Source organism: Cryptotermes secundus, unplaced genomic scaffold (genome assembly GCF_002891405.2).
Source record: "Cryptotermes secundus unplaced genomic scaffold, Csec_1.0 scaffold1356, whole genome shotgun sequence".
NCBI lineage: Eukaryota > Metazoa > Arthropoda > Insecta > Blattodea > Kalotermitidae > Cryptotermes > Cryptotermes secundus.
This window is the reverse complement of record NW_019731598.1, coordinates 425,091-445,430: the sequence shown is the minus strand read 5'-3', so window position 1 is coordinate 445,430 and position 20,340 is coordinate 425,091. Positions and strand designations below refer to the sequence as shown.

General features: G+C 43.3%; 1 protein-coding gene and 1 pseudogene across 1 annotated transcript in view; both read left to right on the top strand.

Annotated features, from left to right (window-relative positions):
• The first annotated feature begins 362 nt into the window (after window positions 1-362).
• Window positions 363-545, top strand: LOC111867266 (annotated as a pseudogene).
• Window positions 546-1,342: 797 nt separating this feature from the next.
• LOC111867264 (myogenesis-regulating glycosidase) overlaps window positions 1,343-20,340 on the top strand; it is a 40,325-nt gene continuing 21,327 nt past the window's right edge. The window contains exon 1 of the mRNA XM_023856959.2: window positions 1,343-1,629. Coding sequence (XP_023712727.1) covers window positions 1,387-1,629 — 243 coding nt within the window. The 5' untranslated portion in view covers window positions 1,343-1,386. The remainder of the gene's footprint in view (window positions 1,630-20,340) is intronic.

Here is a 20,340-nt window from a genome sequence, read left to right as displayed (position 1 = left end):
TACACCGCCTGAAATACTCTCTCACGGAGCTCCATAGCGAGTACTCCACTGCTCGCAATCAGAAGCCGTTGAGCGTGTAACTTACTGCCGTCTGACGAGACGCCTCATGTGCACTGATGTGATTCGCTGAGTTTGGATGTGTATGTGAAGCAGTTGATGGGACGGTGGCAAAATGAAGAAAACCGAACGATAAGAGACTGGTGTTTCTGTCTTTCTTTTTCGTTATCCTTTCTGCTTTTCTAAAACTTTCTGATTCACGAGGTCCCCCTCCACAACTATTTCATCGTATTGGCAATTATGCTCATTTCATAGAGGCATAGCCTAAAGCTATCCTCTACAAGTATTGTATCTGAATAACAATTATATCTTCAAACATTTGTTGTATAAAGTAAATATGTTCTTATCAGCTTAATATCTGATACGTCCTACATCGCAGGACCAGAATATTAAACTGATTTTTTGGAAAATACCGGAGTGCTAGGGGCTTGCTCCTCTGTCACTGGTTGGCCCCGTATTGCAGTACTGCCGGGAATTGCGGGCTCGAAATGCCTGTTGTACCTTCGTTTTTATTGAAACAGTTAATTTCGAATGATATCTACCACCTGTGATCTGTAAATTTTAACTGCTTCATTCCGAATGTTATTAGCCGTCAGGCATACAGATTAATCGGCAAAATTCGTATGCGCCTCGGGGCGAACGGCGCCCCTTTTGCCATGAAACTTAGAGCCCTGGAACCGGTTAACAAATTAAAAACCACTCTTTATATTTCAGACGGATATATCCGTGACTTCAAGAGACACCCTTTCGAAATTATCTTACAGGAGAATCACTTACATATAATAAGCTTGCGATATATCCAGGCGTTACCTTTATCGTGATATTGAGAACAGAAACAAATTTATCGGGCGAAGAACACGTACTTACCCTCGCCTGAATATGGTATCATACGGTTCAATGTTGACCACTAGTATGTGTATCATCCAGAAATATTCATTACTGGTAGTAGTAGTTCATAACAGGATCGGATGATGTCAGTAATAACCTCCAGTGGGCGATACCTATGCTTCAGTCGGTATTACAGACTAAATCTTTGTGTAAAAACTTACGTATCATGCATATTTAATGAAAACCTTATTTCAGGGATTTAAAAGGCTATGATGAGGATCAACGGGAGGGGGGGACATCTGTGGAAACCGTAGCCAAGCGTGGGAACTGTCTAATATTCCTATTTAAATTTCAACTATTTTAGACGAATTTCATTTTTCAAAGTATCAGTGGCCTGCTTTACAAATATGTGTACGTCGTTTCGTGTGCAGTTACTGTCGTAACATACGCATATAACGAAGGCGATGTCAACAGCAGGCGGTGTCTGTTGGGTTCGAGGCTATGGACTGGGCTGACAGCGACAGTGGAGAAGAAGCTCTGACGGAACCACTCGCCTCCTCCTCCCCCTCGCCGCCCCCACAAGATGAAACGAAGTTACCACCGCCATCTATCCAGCTGCATTTACTGAAACCGCCTCCAGAAACGTTCGGAGTCTCTCAACGACGGAACTCCGTGTCCCTACCAGCCCGACTGGACGCCATGGACTCACCGACTCCATCATCCTCGCCAGCCCTCTCTATTCAGGTTAGTCTGTTGTCTTACTTTACTTTACCTCCAAGTCTTACATTAACCTCCTGAACCCTGAAGACACAGAGAGATGGGGGGGAGGGTAGAAATTACAAATGGCAGAAGAGCAGGTGAAAAGAAATGAAACAGAAGTGAGGGGTAATTTTGGGGGGACAGGAAGAGTATGAATGTATGAAGGGTAGGCCTTCTCGTCCCTTGAACCGCGACCTACAGTGGTGTATTGTGCTTACAGAAGAGTGTCTTTTTGTTAGAAATTTGCCAGGCTTTGCTCGTTCATCTTCCTGAGTGACGATATGAAGTTGTGGCTTGAGACAGGGGCCGTGGGATTTTAATTATCTGAATTAATATCGAATTATATAATTTCGAAAAAGAAATAATTTTGTAGCCTTTACACCAAATGGTTTTGATGTATTTAAATCTGGAGGGCTACAGGAGACGCAGGCGGTAGCAACGCAGAACTTGAGAACCATCTCAGCATTTGCATGAAGACAGAGGAAACCAAGAGAACCTGTTGAGATGGTCAGGCGCAGGACCTGACTTCTAGCGAGCAGTGCGGCAAATAAATAAATATGGGAATTTCCTAGTTTGCAGTAACGTTTGAAAATATTTCGCTTATTGATCTGAATTCAGTAAAAAGTTCCTTACATGTACGTAAGTATTGTCACGTGTAGACGGGGGTGCGTGACTTGTAAGTTGGTTTTGGATTGGATTGGATTTATTGACACTTTATACACAGTTCTGAACTACAGGCAATACAGCGTTATCGCTGATTTACACACTTTGTGGGTCATCTTTACACACGCAATAGGGTTCTCAGTCTTCACTAGTCGTATCCTGGCAACGGATTTCATAACAGTCCCGCTGTCAACTTTAACTCACACATGAAGTCCTGTTTTCACAGCCTAATTCCGTTCTTGCCATTTCATCTCATTCAGCTGTCCACTCTCTCAATTCTATCTCCAGCTGCTGCCAGCCTCATATCAGGGCAGACTGGCGTCTCGAAACTCAACTAAACTCTTCTTAAGTAAACGCTTCTTTATAACCACTTTGCAAGGACCACGAAGAAAGCACAGCCTCTCTGTTGTAGACAAAGCTGGTTTACAACGCCGTTGCATAGAAACGGAAGCTATTCGAGTGTTGCTTACGTATTCATTGCCGCGGGAATATGTTTACAGAGCAGTTGTCTACCTATGGACATCTCCTCTGATTTCACTCTTCCGGCTTTCGGGCCTCATGTCACAGTGTTTTAGTGCTGTACACATCGTACATAGTACCAAAGATTGAGGACACAGTATTTGCAGAGAGAGAGAGAGAGAAAAGCGAAAGTAAGGGCAATAGTAGTAGTAGGAGTAGTAGTAGTGAGATACTCTACATTTAAGGGGGCAAGAAACATCTTTTCTTAATCTCCGGCTTTGGAAGTTCCCAGGCAGTGTTCACTCTTCCTTCTGGTAGGGGAATTTGTGAGAGAGGATGACGCTTTAGGAAGCGAAAAGGTACGAAACTTGAATAGCGAGCCGGGATTTTATTGCACGTGATCAGAATTAATTCGTATATCACTTTCGAAGTGCTGCGGTATAGTAAAATTGTGATCTAACATTGGGAGGGTGTACATGAAGTGAACGTGTGATGGGGACGTCACGACGCGTTAAGTCTGTGCGCTTCAGATCTCAAACCGCTTACGGTTGTTACGGCGGTTGTGTCCGGTGAATAATAGCTTCTGTGATGCGATGCCATGTACTTTGGTATAACTTTACCCACGTTTCGGAGGAGTAGCCAATATTTACATCTCCCTTTTTTCCGCACTCTTTTTAAATTAACACAATTTATGGTGTTATGCATCCTGTTGCATTGACATATTATTCTTCCTTTTGTTTCGTCTATAATGAAATATAAACTTTTATTTTAATATGTCATTAAAATACGAATCTCTTTCCCGGGGGCTAAAGCCGCCGGGGCGTGAGACCGACCACTCACTTTGGACTAGTGCCCCGGTCAAGAAAATGTGGACCCCTATATCCACCCCCGAATACACCTTAAAGACGTAATGCTTAATTAGTTAAGTACAGGGACAACTTCAGCTTTACCATTAAAATTGCATTTAAATTAACTGAAATGTCATTAAAATCACAGCAAAATAAAATATGATTTTAATGAAATTTTAGTAAATATAAATGTAATTGTAATGACATTTTAAAATAAAAGTTTCTGTCGCATTAGAAATGGACACAAGTAGACCTGTTATGGTACTAGTTTTGTCCTGCCAATAATTCGTTTTAAAAGTTTCCTACGTAGTTAAGGGTTTCATCACATTGAAAAGTTTATAATGTTAATTGCACCACGGATTTTAGAAGATTATTCAATTCTTAAGCAGGTATAAGTGGGAATTCTTGCCTCCTGACACAGAGAAAATGTGCGTGCATGTGCCGGCCGGCCTAGGGTAAAGACTTCAGTAAGAAGTGATTAGCACTCTCGATACCAGACATGAGACATATGTAATGTGTAATGAGCACTCGACATGCTATCGATAACATCTGACAGGCACAGGATAACGACATTAGCGTTAACACTATTACGGAGAAACTTATCAGCCGAGACTGTGTCTGGTTCGTTCGCTTTCAACATTAATCTCCTCCCGTTTTTTTTATTGCTAGTGGATTGGGCCTAAGTCCCTTGTTTTGCGGCCACTTCTGGCCTATTGTATCAGCCCCAGATGATAGGTGAGGGTGATTGTGGAGCAATTGGTGGAATGAAGATTGGCAGGGGAAACTGAAGTACTCGGAGAAAACCTGCCCCAGCTCCACTTCGTCCACCACAAATCCCACTTGACCAGACCCGGGATCGAACCCAGCTACTAACCGCTTGAGCTATGGCGCGGCCTCCCCCCGGGTTAATGCTGCTTAGTGCCGCTCACAGTGGCCGGCCGCACGGTTTAAGGCATGAAATGTCTTCGCCCGCTCGAACACTGGGATCATGTGTGCGAATCCCACTTACGGCATGGATGTCTGTCTGTGTTTATTCTGTGTTTCTGTTGTCCTGTGTAGGTAGCAACCTTGTGACTGGCTGATCTCCCGTCCAAGGGATCCTACCGACGGTCTTAGAATAAGAAACTGAAGTGAGCCGAAGCTTTTCACGGATGCCCTATGCTTCTAATGGGAGCAACAGGAATAGAAGAAGAAGAAGAAGAATAATGCGTATTGAAATCATTAACATTTCAGGTTATTACGCCCGTGACTGTAAAGATTGCTGTCTTCCATGGTGTGACGTCATGCATTTTGGTTTTTATCAACATCCAGGAAGAACCTGTTCCTGCCCCCTTCGTTAAGGCCTACTTCTCTTTACTTTAAATTGCTACCCTGAAGATAAAGGCAGGGGATTCTCCGAAACGTTGGTAGGGGCTACACGGCGTCACATTCCAGAGAATAACCGAAATAAGGAATGTCTCTTATGATAATCGGATGAAAAACATGAATGTACTAATAGTAACCACTGTTAATGTTAAATAAGGTGTTACATGTGGTAACCGTTATGTCTCAGAGGGTTAAGCTACTGAACTTTGTTGTATTTTACGTGTGTTTATCATCCATATGCATTTTGACGAACGTATTTCAGTGAGAGAGGGGCTTCTATGGTGTTCCTTGGTCCTCCCAAGCGAATGCCAGGAACAACGTCGTAAAATAGGCCATCGATCAGTTCACCGAATTCTGTGAAGTTCACCGAAGGCGACTATCATATCGTTCGACCCTAAATAGGCGCTTCTGGTGATACAGTGTCGTTAAACAAAATCCGAACCATCGAACAAACTGTAGAAAATCTATGCATTTTCTCTGATTAAGGAAAAGAATTTCATCCTTATAGGACATTCCAGGACTTGCGTTTCGTCCTTATAACACGCGAGATAGATACATATTTGTCAGATGGTATGAAGCATACAATCTGACATCTTTCTTTTCATTGGCGCTACAGCCCTCATTTGGGCCTAGGCCTACCTCCATGAAATTCTACGTTTCACTTCGGTTTTACTAGATCTTAGACATACGGTAGGACTCCTTGGGCGGGTGATCAGCTCGTCGCAAGGCCTCTACCTGTACACAAAAACAGAAAAAACCACACAAACATCCATGCCCTGAATGGGATTCGAACCCAGGATCCCGGCTTCCGAGCAAGCGAAGACAGTGCATGCCTTAGACCGCTCGGCTACCGTGACCGGCACCATCTGGCATACTAAACACTAAATACATACTGGAAAGTTTTCACTAAAAAGCAACAAAACCAAAAAGTACAGTATGTATGAGTATGTTCCACACGCCGTAACAATAAAAGCTCTGCTTTCTGCCCACAGATTGTGTTTGGTGTGACCCTCACACTAAGCAGCGATTTTTCCCTAAATAACATTTAGTGGTTGTTTATGGTGGAGACGCTCTGTTTCCTGTGAGGTACGAACCGAATATTTATATGCTATTTAGGACTCGTACTTCAACCATAATGACAGAAGTAAGTAAATAGCAATATTTGCATTTATGACTGGCAAAATGCCAGTGTTAGGCGTTTATGTTTGACAAAATACTAAAGCTTCGTGGCACTTGTACTGACAATTGCGGCTAGACAACTCCCATTGTCTGTCTCTTGTTCTTCGAATGGTTCATGGTCTTTCCGTTTGTGAGGCTGATCACAAACACACGATAACCTTAGGATTTCGCGGAATATATCTAATTATTTACTGTGCAAAACAACTAGAAACTATTTCGATGGATGTTGTATAACCGAATATAATAATCTACAGAGACAAACTGTGTTTCTGTGGCGTGAACATAGGCCTATTTGAAGTTTCCTAACAGCGGTACGGTGCGCAAAAATTTGCACGTTACTGTACCTAATTATTTCAACCAAATCAACCGTCGCACATGAAGGTTTAAGTTTCCGCTGTACTGAAAGTCACGTGACTGCTCTTGATTATCCGCATCGTTACTGTGACTTACAGGCCTAGGGTGACGCAACTGAAATTGGCAATTGTGACTGGTGATGAGTGGAGGGGAGACCCACGGAGTCGGACTCACTGTACATTGTGTTGACTCAGTTAACTGCATTTGTGGATCTGATCTTTGGATCTGTACCCATTTCCGATACGTTCGCAACGACAGTTCTTAAAAATAACGCCGCTACATGAATAAAGCGTGAAATGTACAAGCCAGAAGGTCGCGGGTTCAAGTCCCGATGAGGTCATTGGATTTTTTTGACCTAATCCTTCCGGCCGCACTATGGTCTTGGGGTTCACTCAGCCTCTAACAGAAATGAGTACCAGGAATTAATTAAATAATTTTCCTGGGGAGTAAAGCGCGGCCGGAGCGTAAGGCTGACAACCTTACCGCCATCTTTGAGCCGATTGTCTAGATCAGGCATGTCAAACTCAACTTGTACAGAGGGCCACCTCAGTTCTATGAATAATAGTCCAGGGCCGCACTTCAAAATAGAAATATACATTAGATTTTGATACAAGTAAATTTAATTCTATTTATTATTTAGGAATAATTTCAATATAAGTACCTAAAGTCACATATCTTACAGTTTTAAAATACAAGAGAATGCCATTTTTTTACAAGTATCAAACAACTTTTCAATATGCAGAAAGAGAGATTACACAAGAAATTATGTTAGAAATAGCAAAACATTGAATTTCCTGCAGCCTGTTAATTTATGTCTGCGTGAAACTTCTTGTCTTCTGGTCTGTTGGAAAATTGTCTTTACAAAAAATATTTCTACTAAAATTTTAATATTGATTTTAATATCAATTATCTCTAAAAGTTGAGGTGCCGCACTTTGTGGCTATGGGGGCCGCATGTTTGACACGGCTGGTCTAGACAATGTGGGACCCTCAACATCTCACAACCCTATGGGCCCGCACGGCCTGGTACAGGGATTGGTTTACTTTTACCTTTTTTACTATATTGAGGTCTCCGGAACTGAATTGTGGTTCTTAAAGAATCTGTTGCTAAGGGAATTCTAGACAGCAGAAGCCTATTTTAAGTTTCGTTCTGACGAGGCTGATGTAAAAGAAGGGGAGGGTATGAGAATATAGCAGTTCATATTAGGCTTAACAGCTTTATAGTATGATAAAATAATGAATGTGTGTGCTGTTAAGGAGAGTTTAAAGGCAGGAAACAATACAATCTGTATGTAAAATGCTCGAGTTATAAAGAACATTAAATTTAGCACATACTTTTTTTTATCTGGAGAAAGAGACAGCTTCGGTTTTACTATCATTAAGATTCGTATGCCTTCCTATTCACCCGTTTTGCACAAATTTGGCATCTGACTGCAAAATAAGGCGTCATGAGCAGAAATAGTAAAGGTAAGGTAAAACTGTCCCTGTGCTTAACTAATTCAGCACTACGCCATGAAGACGTATGCGAGAGTGTATATATAGATCCACATTTTGCTGACCTCGTCACTAGCTGGAAGTATGTAGTCAACTTCACACCCCGGCCGCTTTCCCACGAGGAAAGAGCCCCCGGTACACATTGTATAGGAGGCTGGGTGGGCCCCAGAGTCGGTCTGGACAACGTTGAGAAAATCCTTGACCCTACCGGGACTCGAACCCCAACCTCTCAGTCTTCCAGCCCGTAGCCAGTTGCTATACCGACTGAGCTATCCCGGCTCCTCAGTAAAGGCAATACAAATTTTATCAACAGAAATAAAGAAACAGAATGCTTAATTGCTGCATAAACCATTTGTATGTATACTGAACAACGAATGTTTCAAAACAGATCCTTGAATAAGATTACCCCTTTTGGAGGCAGGTTAGAATACCCCCATCGTAGCCCTGAGAGCCTAAGAAGGCGACGAAAGGGGAACCCGATGTCTGGGAGTATAACTGGGCAACCCTGTCACTGGAGGACATAAATACAGACACCTGGTCCCCTAGGTTCGGGGTTGGACACAAAGCTGACGACCTTCCTATGCAAAAAAAAAAGTATTGTTGCGGAATCCAAAGAAGCCTGGCAGATTCTTCTGAGGAAATGCATGGCTCGAGAATTTCTGTTTTACCGATAATTATGATGAACAGGGCGACGGCGAAACTCAGAATTACGAAAGTAACACGTCTGTTGGTTGGTTGACCATCAAACAAGCTAACATAACCAGTGGACAAGCGATAAGTACAAAGCAAGAATTGCAAATCTGAGAACAAAGCAAACGGAATCGAATTGTTATCGAGAGCACACGATTCGAGTGATGATGTCGGTGAAGGTGACCAAATCCGTAGTAGTTGGTTTGGTTTCGTAACTCCATGCCGAGAAGAATTTAGCTTGGACTTAAAATAATTGGGGACACGCGGTAGCGTAGTTGGTTGAGGAACTAAGCTACAAGCCGGAAGGTCACGGGTTCGAGTCCCGATAAGGTGGATTTTTTTTTCAATTGATCTAATCCTTCCAGCCGCATTGTGGTCCTGAGGTCGACTGAGCCTCTAACAGTAATAAGTACCAGGAATCTTCCTGGGGGTAGAGGGCGACCGGTGTGTAAAGCTGACAACTCCACCGCCATCTGTGAGTCGATTGTCTACAAAATGTGGGAGCCTCGACGTCTCACAACCCTATCGGCCTTCACGGTCTGTTACAGGAATAGCTTTACATTCTCTTTCCTTAAAATAATTGAAAATACTTCAGAAAAGGCACCGAGATCGGCAATGCCCCTGTTATATAGGCTCTGTTGGGCTTTCAAGGACAGGAACGGTTACTGTCTCTTCCATACAGCATGAAATATCTGCATGAGAAAAATAAGTTTATAAATATATTTCAGTATAGGAGAGAAAATCTCAGAGTAATCCTGCAGAGTAAATCAGGTATGCTCAAAGTACCTTTGGTCTGAAGCGAGGACAAGTTCATTATTTCTCTCTCTCTCTCTATGGCTCTTCGGCCCTTTGGACCTTGGCCGCTTTTTCAGTTTCTTAATCTTATACAGAGTCTATAGGGCTCCTTGGACGGGGGATCAGCCAGTCGCAAGGCCGCTACCTACACACAGAACAACACAGAAATAAAATAAACATACTCAGACATCCATGTCTTGAGTTGGCTTCGAACCCAGGATCCCAGTGTTCGAGCGAGCGAAGACGGTTCATGTCTTAGACTGCATTGCCACTGTGATAGGCTTTCAGTACTCCTATTCAGTCAAATTCACATAATTTTTTTTATTATTATCCAAACTAACCTTTTAGGCTTGTTTACAGCCGTGTGGGGCGCATAATAAAATCATCGCATACGTCAGTCTGTACGCATAAAACAATGCGAGAACAATAAAAATTAATCAAATTATATTAAATGATGGAATGTTTTACAAAAAAATCCCATAGTAATTTCAGTTTTCATTTCGTTCTGGTAAATTTGGCGATCGTTTTCCATAATAGCAGAAATACACTTATTTCTAGCTTATATTAATAAACTGCATAAGCCAATCACAGTGGCCACGCGGTCTAAGGCCTGAGTGTCTTCTGCCACTTGTACAGTGGAATCGTAGATTCGAATCCCACTCGTTGCATGGATATCTTTGTGCGTTTATTCTGTGGATGTGTTGTCCTGTGTAGATAGCGGCCTTGCGACGGGTTGATCCCCCATCCAAGGAGTCCTACCGAGTGTCTTAGGATTAAGAAACTGAAGTAAAACAAAGCGTTCCTCGGATGCCCTGTGTTCCAGAGTGGGAGCAACAGGAGAAGGGGAGAGAGAGAGATAAAGCTGCATAAACGGATTTTTGTTCCCTTGGATAAGCATCCACTACTCCATTGATTTCTGTAGCACTTGCGACATCAATAATATTATCAACAGATCCTTAACATAATCTTATCACAATATGTCATTCTACTCCAAAACAAATGCTTTAATTGTTTCAGCAGATGATAATCACAATTTACACATATTTCCACCGTTTTTAGCTTACTTTACTTATTTTGAAAAAAAAAACATAAAAGGACTCTTATAAGATTACCTTGCTGTCTCTAAGATTGTGTGCCCCATACCTTGTAACTTTGCCACGGGAGTGTGTTACAGAACCGTTGCTTACCAAGGGACGTCTATTCTCTTTCTGTTATTCCGCGTTGCAGGCGCCATGTCACATTGCATTCAAAAGCCGGACGCGGTGTTTCCAGTGCAGCCATTGTCTTATCAAAAACTTAATATTAGAAGCTAGGCGATTTCATCTTCATACGGATTCTTATTCTAAAAAGTTAGGCACTTCCTTGGAATTATAGCATATCACTCCCCTTTCCCATATTAGTTGCATTTCCTTTTCTTATAATCAATTTCGTGAGCATGGATGTTATTCTGTCATTTATAATTCCTTCTGCCGAACACACTTGTTAAGTGTTAACCATGTACAGAGTTATGTGATCATTATACTTTCAAAAGTTTATTTAAGAAAACTGATAACACAGAAATAAAACTTACACCATTAAAAAAAACTTTCCACAGAAATTCTGCCAATTCCAGTGGTGTCAGTGTTTTCCGTTACTGAGTCGCCATTTTGCTAACAAAACCAACATCTTGTGGACAAAGTTGGAGTCGCTGAAGTTCTTAGAATTGTTCATACTAATGGTGAAAATTCGCGCTATTTTTCTATATTGTCACATCTAGACCCGTTGCAAAGCAGTGACTCTGTGAACAGCAGCCTTTGCTAGGTAACTTCATACACCCACGCAACAATGGAACGACAGGGTTATGGAACCCTTTTCTAAGCAACGGATCGGTAAACACTCCTACAACAATATGTATATTGTTGCAAACGGTGTTATATATTCAGCCCGTGCTGGGTGTTTATAAGGAAGAGTTCAGTTGAGAATAGTCAGTCGAGTTCGGGAGTTCCAAGTGAGCAGTTAGTCGAGAGTTGGGCTCTGCACGGGAGGCTGAGAAGTTGGTGCTGTAAGTTCAGGTGTAGAGTGTTAACCAGCGGGTAACAGCGTGACCACTGAAACTGAAGAATCTCCACTGTGTTAAATCCGTTACCAGGAAACGGCTAGCTCATACTGTTATAGACTGAGGACGCTAGTCTCTGTGTTAGTGATCTGTAACATGTAGTTCCGAGTGGTGTATACAAGTGGCCGATAAATCCAATTCACCAATACATACCCCATCTGTAGTTACACACCTCCAAATACGTATGACAATATTGTGACATATAGACCCGTTCCCCCTCGTGTCTCCACCTTATCGTGGTGAGGGGGTTTGAGTATGCCAAGGACCCTGAGAGCTATACCAGCGGTAGCGTAGCTACTGGCAGGACTTCCCTTGCTGGACAGGTCAAAGGGTAGGCATCAGACGAAGAGAGACACCAAAAACCAAAAACTGATGCCGGAAGCAGCGTCATCAGCAGCGACTTGAAGCACAGAGCAAATGATGCTCGAGATGGTTCAAGTTCGTATAGCAACAGGCGTGACCAGAGTGGTTTGAACGGCTGTTGTACTGCGATGTGGAAAGCAAATGGAAAAACTACCATATTATCACTTTTCCTGGATAGTCTTTTTCCAAAAACAAAGATACCATGTATGCGAGATGTTTTCTCTGGAGACAAAACAAACCGGAGGGGCGGATAGAAGAGACCAGAAGACGAGGAAGAAGACGTAAGAAGATGCTGGATGACTTTGGGGGCAGAAGAGGATATTTTTATTTGAAGGAGAAAGCTCGAGATCGCATTAAGTGGACGAACTGTTTTGGAGGAGACTGTGGACCTGTCGTCTGACAGATTACTGATGATGATGATGATAGACCCGTTGCTAGGCAACGACCGCGAAATAAACAACTATCAAACAGCCGTTATTATGTAATGGCTCTGCAAACAACGGCCATTATTAGGCAATGACTCAGTAGTGACCACGTGGTCACCCAAACTGACCCGAATGCAACAATTGCCCTGAAACAGAGAAACGGTGTTTTCTACGCGGTCCGTACCGAGATGTTATAAGCAGGGTCAGTTCGCTATTGACTTTGACTTTGCTGCAGTTACCGGGAAGAAAACGTATTCACCGTGTAGACCTATGTTATACGTGCGATTCGTGCACTTGACAAAGGCGAAGCCTGTTCATTAGAGACCAACCCACCCCCTCGTCAGAGAGGATGTTACATAAGGACTATGACCGCAAGGGTTCAGTTGCAAAACGAATCTCTGGTCGTGAGACTCAAAGGGCTTGGCCCCAAGACGAATTGATTGGCGGTAAATTGCCATTCTTGAAGTAACTTTGACTTCGCCTCTGAGGAGTCAATGGGTGAGTTGGTTGGTGAATATGTCAGAAAACTGCTGAGATGCAGTCATTGTGAGCTGTTACTCTGAGAACCTCGTAGCTGAAGCCGGCGGCAGTTAGGGAACGCAGAGGAAACGGAACGTCCGCCTTTTAAAGCCGTTACCAAGCAATGGCTAGTAAAGACTGTAACAGACTGAGAAGATCTAGCGTGTCATAAAGCTATTCGTGAAATCTGTAGAACAGTGAGAGCATAATCCTTTCTTATGCATAAGAGTTATAAGAGTTCAGTAAATCAGATTAACTAACTTCATGGAGCAGAGCCTTTCTTGAGAAGCCGCCGGTTATACAGCTAGTCAAGAACTTATCAGCATTTTATGGAACCAGAAGATTCATTACCATTTCACAAGAGCCCTCCACCGGTCCCTATCCTGAGCCACATCAATCCAGTCCATACCACCAAATCCTATCTATTCTAACATTGTCCACCCACCTACGTATTGGTCTTCCTAGTGGTCTTTTCCTTCTGGCTTTCCCATCAATATCCTCTATGTATTCCTCTCCACCCTATTCGTGCTGCATGCCCTGCCCATGTCATCCTCCTTGACTCGATCATTCTAATTATACATGGCGAAGAGAACAGGCACGCCATGACAGTGTGAAATCAACTGAAGGCAGATCGTCGAGTCATTACTGTGATGTAGGTGGACAGGGATGAATGGCTTGATGGGCTATGTGTGACTGATAACAGTAGCTGAGGTCGCCGCCTATGTTCGAACTTTGGGCCTGTTATCTTGGGTTTTTTTCGTAACTGTTGCGTCTGAGCCTTCAAGTTGGCCTCTGGTATGCCTCACTTGGTAAGGAGAAACGTGCTAAATGGCCCATTTCAAAGTTACACGATGCTTTTCCCGGGGTTCTTATGGCGCTGTCAGTAAACGTAAAGTTGTCCCTGTGGATGAGTGTTCAGCTTCATGTCCGAACCACTTCACTCTCGGAGAGATTGCCCCCGGTATCCAAGGAGACCGTGTTGACCCCAGCGCCAGTGTGGACGCTGTGGAGAAAAGAGGAAACTGCTGCCCTTGCCGGGAACCGAACCCCGATTTTTCGACCGTCCAGATATTAGCCCCTCGTAACCTAGGCTGCGTAGCGTAGAATGGTGCAATTAATGATGAACTGAAAAGGATTTGGAAGGAAGCGACCATAACAGATTCGAGGTAATATCTGTAATGTCTGTGAGAGTGTGTGTGCGTGCGTGTCCTCCGTATTAAATTTTGAATGCCTGAACCAATCTTTATATTACAGCACCTGAGCCCATCTCAATAGCGTACTTCATAAATCCCTCCAGTCAGTCTGTGTGTCTGTACGTGTATCTCGTATGTGTATCCCTCTTATCGTTGCTAATCAACGGCTCGATGAATACGTTACCGCGGCTACGAATACATACGCAACAGTACAAATATTGTTTGACACGTCGTTTGCTATGCGATCCGTGTCTTGTAAAAAATGAAATTAGTCGATAAATTCTTCGAAGAACTTCTTGTTTTTATTATTTGCACCTTGTTATAAAACCTTCACCCCCAATATTTTAACCTTTTTAACGATTTTTAAAAAACCACTATAATTTATACTTCTTTGTTACTTGATATTAGAAATTTATACAGATTTTTTTCTAAAATTGATTCATTTAAGCTTGTACGAGTAATTTAGTAATAATACATTGTATTTATTTGTTTTTTATAGTCGACTTGGTGATGGTCCACATGAGAGAAACATGTAATGGTTGAATGTGATAATAAAATTTATTAAACCAATCTTATATTTTTAATGACTTTAATCGATTTTATTAAAATTAATTTACTGCTTTGTGTCGATGGCCACAGTACCTTGAGATTACGGACCAAGCGGATTCTGCCTCGGTCGTGTGGAATGACGGGTCGAAAGCTGTAATGCGTACAGTACTTGTTGCGTATTTTGTCTTTTACACGCAAGGCTTATCGTCGCCTCAATATTCGCGTGTACAGTGTCCATCAACACGAATTCTATGGAAAAACTTGTTTTAACTGAGGCAACCAAAGGTTTAATGTACGAGGGTCAGTCAAAAAGTTCCCAGAATGGTGGTATAGCACTCTAATGGTAGGACATACGGCAACGCTTACCTAATTATCTCCAAAGTAGGACCCTTGCGCGCACTCACACTTGCTCCGTCGATCATGCCATTGTTGAAAGCAGCGGTGGAAGGCTTCTTTTGGAATCTTCCGGAGCTCAGCCGTCGCATTCGATTTGATGTCCTCCATGGTTGGGAAACGTGTCCCATTGAGGCCCATTTTCAGAGTAGGGAACAGCCAAAAGTCACTCGGAGCGAGATCCGGAGAGTACGGCGTTTGAGTGATGACAGGAATGTTTTTCTCGGCGAGGAATTGCTGCACAACAAGCGATGTGTGGCTCGGTGCGTTGTGACGCAGAAACCGCTGTACCTGCAACTTGTCGCGCCGCTTCCTCCGAACCGCATCGCGCAACCTCTGCAAAACTTGCACGTAGAAATGGCCAGTAACAGTACCAACTTCTTGCTCCAACTCCGCGATGGTCATTCTTCGATCACATCGAACCAGTTGTCGCAATTTTCCAATCATTTCTTCGGCTCTGGATGTCGAAGGTCTTCCGCTGTGCTGGTCATCCTCTAACGTCTCCTGCTCATTCTTAAACCGGGAAAACCAGTCGTAAACTGTGGATTTCTTTAGTGCAGTATCGCCGTAAACTTGCTGCAGGGCCGATAGCGTCTCTGAAGCAGATTTTCCCAATTTGCACATGAACTTGATGTACGCACGCTGTTCGAACTCCGACATTGCGCCGAATGGCCGACACTCACAACTAATTCCAACGGAACAGTAACGACACTGCACACTGAAACCTTTCCAGACCTGTTGCGCCTGCGAGCAGACATGCTGAGCTTCCCACCACAACATTGTGTGCACTATCTTACCACTCGTTCTTCGTCTGCAAGGGAATTCCAGGAACTTTTTGACTGACCTACGTAAGTTTGCAATTTTCAGGCCCAACCCCATGAAAAAAAAAATCGTGGAGGCTCTCATGATGCTAATACAGCAAATGAAAGATTAAGGGCAGCCGACAGGAACAGTCTCGGAAAGTACGGACGACAGAACACAGTAATATGGCTGCCTGGAATGACCTTGGAAATGGACAGATTCTTTGGTGACACGCAAAAACAAAGCTCTCAACGAAAGTAGCGGTATTTAGGTCTAAGAGAGATTAGATAATTTGGTAATGTAGAACATGACACCGCTCGCCCGACTGCCGCGTGGTTAAGGCCTGTTGTCTCTCAGACCGCTCGAACTCTCAGACGTAAAATGCATGTTTCATTCTTATGTTAACAACTTTGAAGTCCTCTTAATGTTTATTCCTGCAGTTTTCTATTCCTGTTCACAACCATTACCATCTGTGACTACAAATATTTTTGGCTTACTTTTATGAGATTTAGGACCGCCTCTGTGGTCTAGTCGTCAGAGTTCCTGGCTACAGATCCAGAGGTCCCGGGTACGATTCCCGGCGCTACTAGATTTTCTGAGAAATAGTGTGTCTGGAACGGGGTCCACTCAGCCTTATGAGGATAGTTGACGAGCTATTTTAAGGAAATAGCGGCTCCGGCCTAGAAAACCCTGACCACGCGACACCTTCTATCCGCAAAAGTTGGGACTAACTTCGCCGACAAGCGGCTGCCGCGCAGTTGGTCGGTATAGCTTGCTTGCGGACTATAGGACACGAAGTATTTTTTTGTGAGATTTAGAATTCTCAAAGCCTTGACTGTGAACACTACTACTATCTTCTGGGATGTGACACCGTGTAGTCTAGCAGATAATTATCAACGTTTTGGTGGAGCCTGCTGCGTCCGTCTTCAGAGTAGAAAAATACGCCGAGAGATGAACTACCGAGCAGTGCTGCTAGCTGCTTACTGGTTCTTATGCTTATCTTGTTCTTCGACACCGATGAAGGAGGCAGTAAGTTCCTTCGAAACGTCGGCGAGCTTGTACCGGACTACAAGGCCTCCCATCCCAGAAGTGGCAGTGTTCTTCGTACCCACGTTGTCATGTTTCGGCCACTCGAGGTTATCAGCCACTTGTAATCGTAACTACTGCAATCATGCAATTCCCAATGGCTGGCACCCACAAACTGGATGATCTGTTGGGAAAATCAGGTCGTGGTTTTACTCATAACCTCAATGGGATATGAATTCCGCCCAGGGAAAGCTCTGAAAGGTCAGTATAATTAAACCGTCACGGTTCTGAGTGGTCCTGTGTAACATCTAGTAAGAATGTGGCTTTTAGGATGAGTTAAGCCCCACGCCCAACCCCCAGTTTGAAGGACCACTCCTTGTCACATATCCGCGGATGCTTATTCAATATAATGATAGTGTGTGGACTGGATTCATCTGGCTCCGGATAGGAACAAGTGGAGGGATCTTGTCAACATGGTAATGAACATTCGGATTCAGTAAAATGTTTTGAAGTTCTTGAGTTGCTGAGCGACTGGCGGCTTCTCAAGAGGGGCTCAGCTACATGTAGTTACTTAGTTAGATGATATTTGCTGTTCATCTATGTCACTTCAATCTAGAATTAATCTNGATTGAGTAAAATGTTTTGAAGTTCTCGAGTTGCTGAGCGACTGGCGGCTTCTCAAGAGGGGCTCACCTACATGTAGTTACTTAGATCTATGTCACTTCAATCTAGAATTAATCTGAATGGTTCTATCTTCGTGGATATAAAGCTGTGTAATCCTCTGGAAGAGTCGGTCATGGTAGCCGAGCGGTCTAAGTCTTGTACTGTCTTCGCTCACTCGGAAACCGGGATCGTGGGTTCAAATCCTTCTCAGGGCATGGATGTTTAGTTTGTGTGTGTGCGTTTTTCTGTGTTTATGTACAGGTAGAGGCCTTGCGACGAGCTGCAAGGAGTCCTACCGAATGTGTAAGATCTAGAAGAACCGAAGTGAACGGAGAAGTTCATGGAGGTAGGCCTAGGCCCACTGGAGCTGTAGTGCCAAGGGGAAAAGAAAATCCTCTGGAAGTCAACCAAAGTTTCAGCGGAAGATATCGCCTCCATCTTCAGGATGGAAGAATAAGACATGCAAGAAGCGATCTTGAAAGCAAGTGGATAGCAGAACACACCTGCTTTCACGCTGCTTGGCTTAGTCTTAGACTCTGAACATGGAGGAGATATGTTGTTCCGAAACGTCAGTTGACCTTCAACAGACTACACGGAGTTATATTCCAGAAGATAGACCTGTTAGTATCTACCGCTGTGAGAATTGCAAATCTTACATAGTAATTTTGTAGAATATAATAATGTTAATCTCCTGACAAATTCCCATAATATTGTGAACATATGGAGGAATTTTCGAACACCTGTTGAACTTGGATCCAGTTTATGGCTTTGAACAGATATAAATACATAAATCTAAGCTGTTAGTAAGCAACCGTGGTTTTATTGAAGTTGAAATTATAACTTCGAGCATGAAGGTGAAGTCACCATGCTGCTCCGAAATCTTGTTATTCACCTACAAGACTACACGGTGCCATAACGCAGAAGACCGTGATGTGAACCATTGCAATACTGCAATTTGAATTCCAAGAACCTCTTAATTCTCTTTGGAATAAGGGATAATTTATGTTTAATCCGTTCCTCTGCTGTTACACCTTGTGGAAATGGGCGATATTACCGTCATTTCGGAGGTACATACTGCCTCCATCTTCAGGGTCAAATTACCACTTTAATGGAAGGTATCTCTTATTCTGAACTGACTTAAAGTTACTGTCGTCTGGGATATGAAACTGTGAGGTCATGTAGATCGTTACCGACGTTTCGGAAGAACGTTTTGCCTCCACCTTTAAAGAGTTCTACTGCTTTGTAGGCAACACTACAGTAATCTTCGTGATAAAATTAATCTAAATAAGCTTAATTATCAGGGAATGCCTTTCTTATCACCATGTGCATGAAAAAGTAATCCAATGTCGTCCTCTCGCAGTCAACGCCGTATGTGGGCTCTATGTGAAATTAATGNAAGTATATAGTTATATGTATATGGGGTGGGCACGTGGTAGCGTAGTTGGTTGAGGTCGGAAGGTCGCGGGTCCAAGTCCCGATGAGGTCAATGGATTTTATCAGTTGGCCTAATCATTCCAGCCATACTATGGCCCTGAGATCGACTCAAGCCCTAACAGAAATGAGTATCAGGAATCTTCCTGAGGGTAAAGGTCGGCCGGTGCGTAAGTCTGACAACCTCACCCCTATCTGTGAGCCGATTTTCTAGAAAACGCGGTAGCGTAGTTAGTTGAGGCACTATGCTACAATCCGGAAGGTCGCGGGTCCAAGTCCCGATGAGGTCATTGTATTTTTTTCAGTTGGCCTAATCATTCCGGCCGCACTATGGCCCTGAGATCGACTCAAGCCCTAACAGAAATGAGTACCAGGAATCTTCCTGGGGGTAAAGGTCGGCCGGCGCGTAAGTCTGACAACCTCACCCCTGTCTGTAAGCCGATTTTCTAGAAAATGCGGGAGCCTCGAAGTCTCAAAACAATATTGGTCTCTACGTCCACCTCCCTCCTCTCCCGGGCCAAAATAGGAAAGAGACCCTGGCGTACCCTACGAATACAGCGTTATGATGTCCGAAAAAATATTCAGGATGGCTGAATTAAATGAGACAAGACAGCGCCTGGCCTGTGCTGCTGAACTATTGGGTGAAAAATTAAATACGTACGCCTTTAACAACATTGTCGCGTCATCAGGGAATTTTGTCTGGAAGTAAATGCAGAGAAAATTAATTAATTCTTCATACAGACATCTCGAGATCGGAACTCAGACCATAACCACGTAAGTATTTTTAAGCATCTGAGGTTCTCGCAGAAGTGGTTACGAAGAATTCTATATTTTGGGATATAAAACCATGTACTCCATTGAAAGTAAACCAACGTTTCGGAGGAACATACCTCCTCCATCTTCCGATGCTAAAAGTAAACAATGTAAGTAGCCAGAAAGAAGAAACATAAGTAATATTTAGTAATTCAGTTCCTAGAGGCACTATGCTACAAGCCGGAAGGTCCCGGGTTCGAGTCCAGATGATGTCATTGGATTTATTTCAATTTACCTAATCCTTCCAGCCGCACTATGGCCCTGGGTTCGACTCAGCCTCTAACAGAAATAAGTACCAGGAATCATCCTGCGGGTAAACGGCGGCAGACGCGTAAGGCTTACAACCTTACAGCCATCTGTGAGCTGATTATCTAGNTAAAAGTAAACAATGTAAGTAGCCAGAAAGAAGAAACATAAGTAATGTTTAGTAATTCAGTTCCTAGAGGCACTGTGTTACAAGCCGGAAGGTCCCGGCTTCAAATCCAGATGAGGTCATTGGATTTCTTTCAATTTACCTAATCCTTCCAGCCGCACTATGGCCCTGGGGTCGACTCAGCCTCTGACAGAAATGAGTACCAG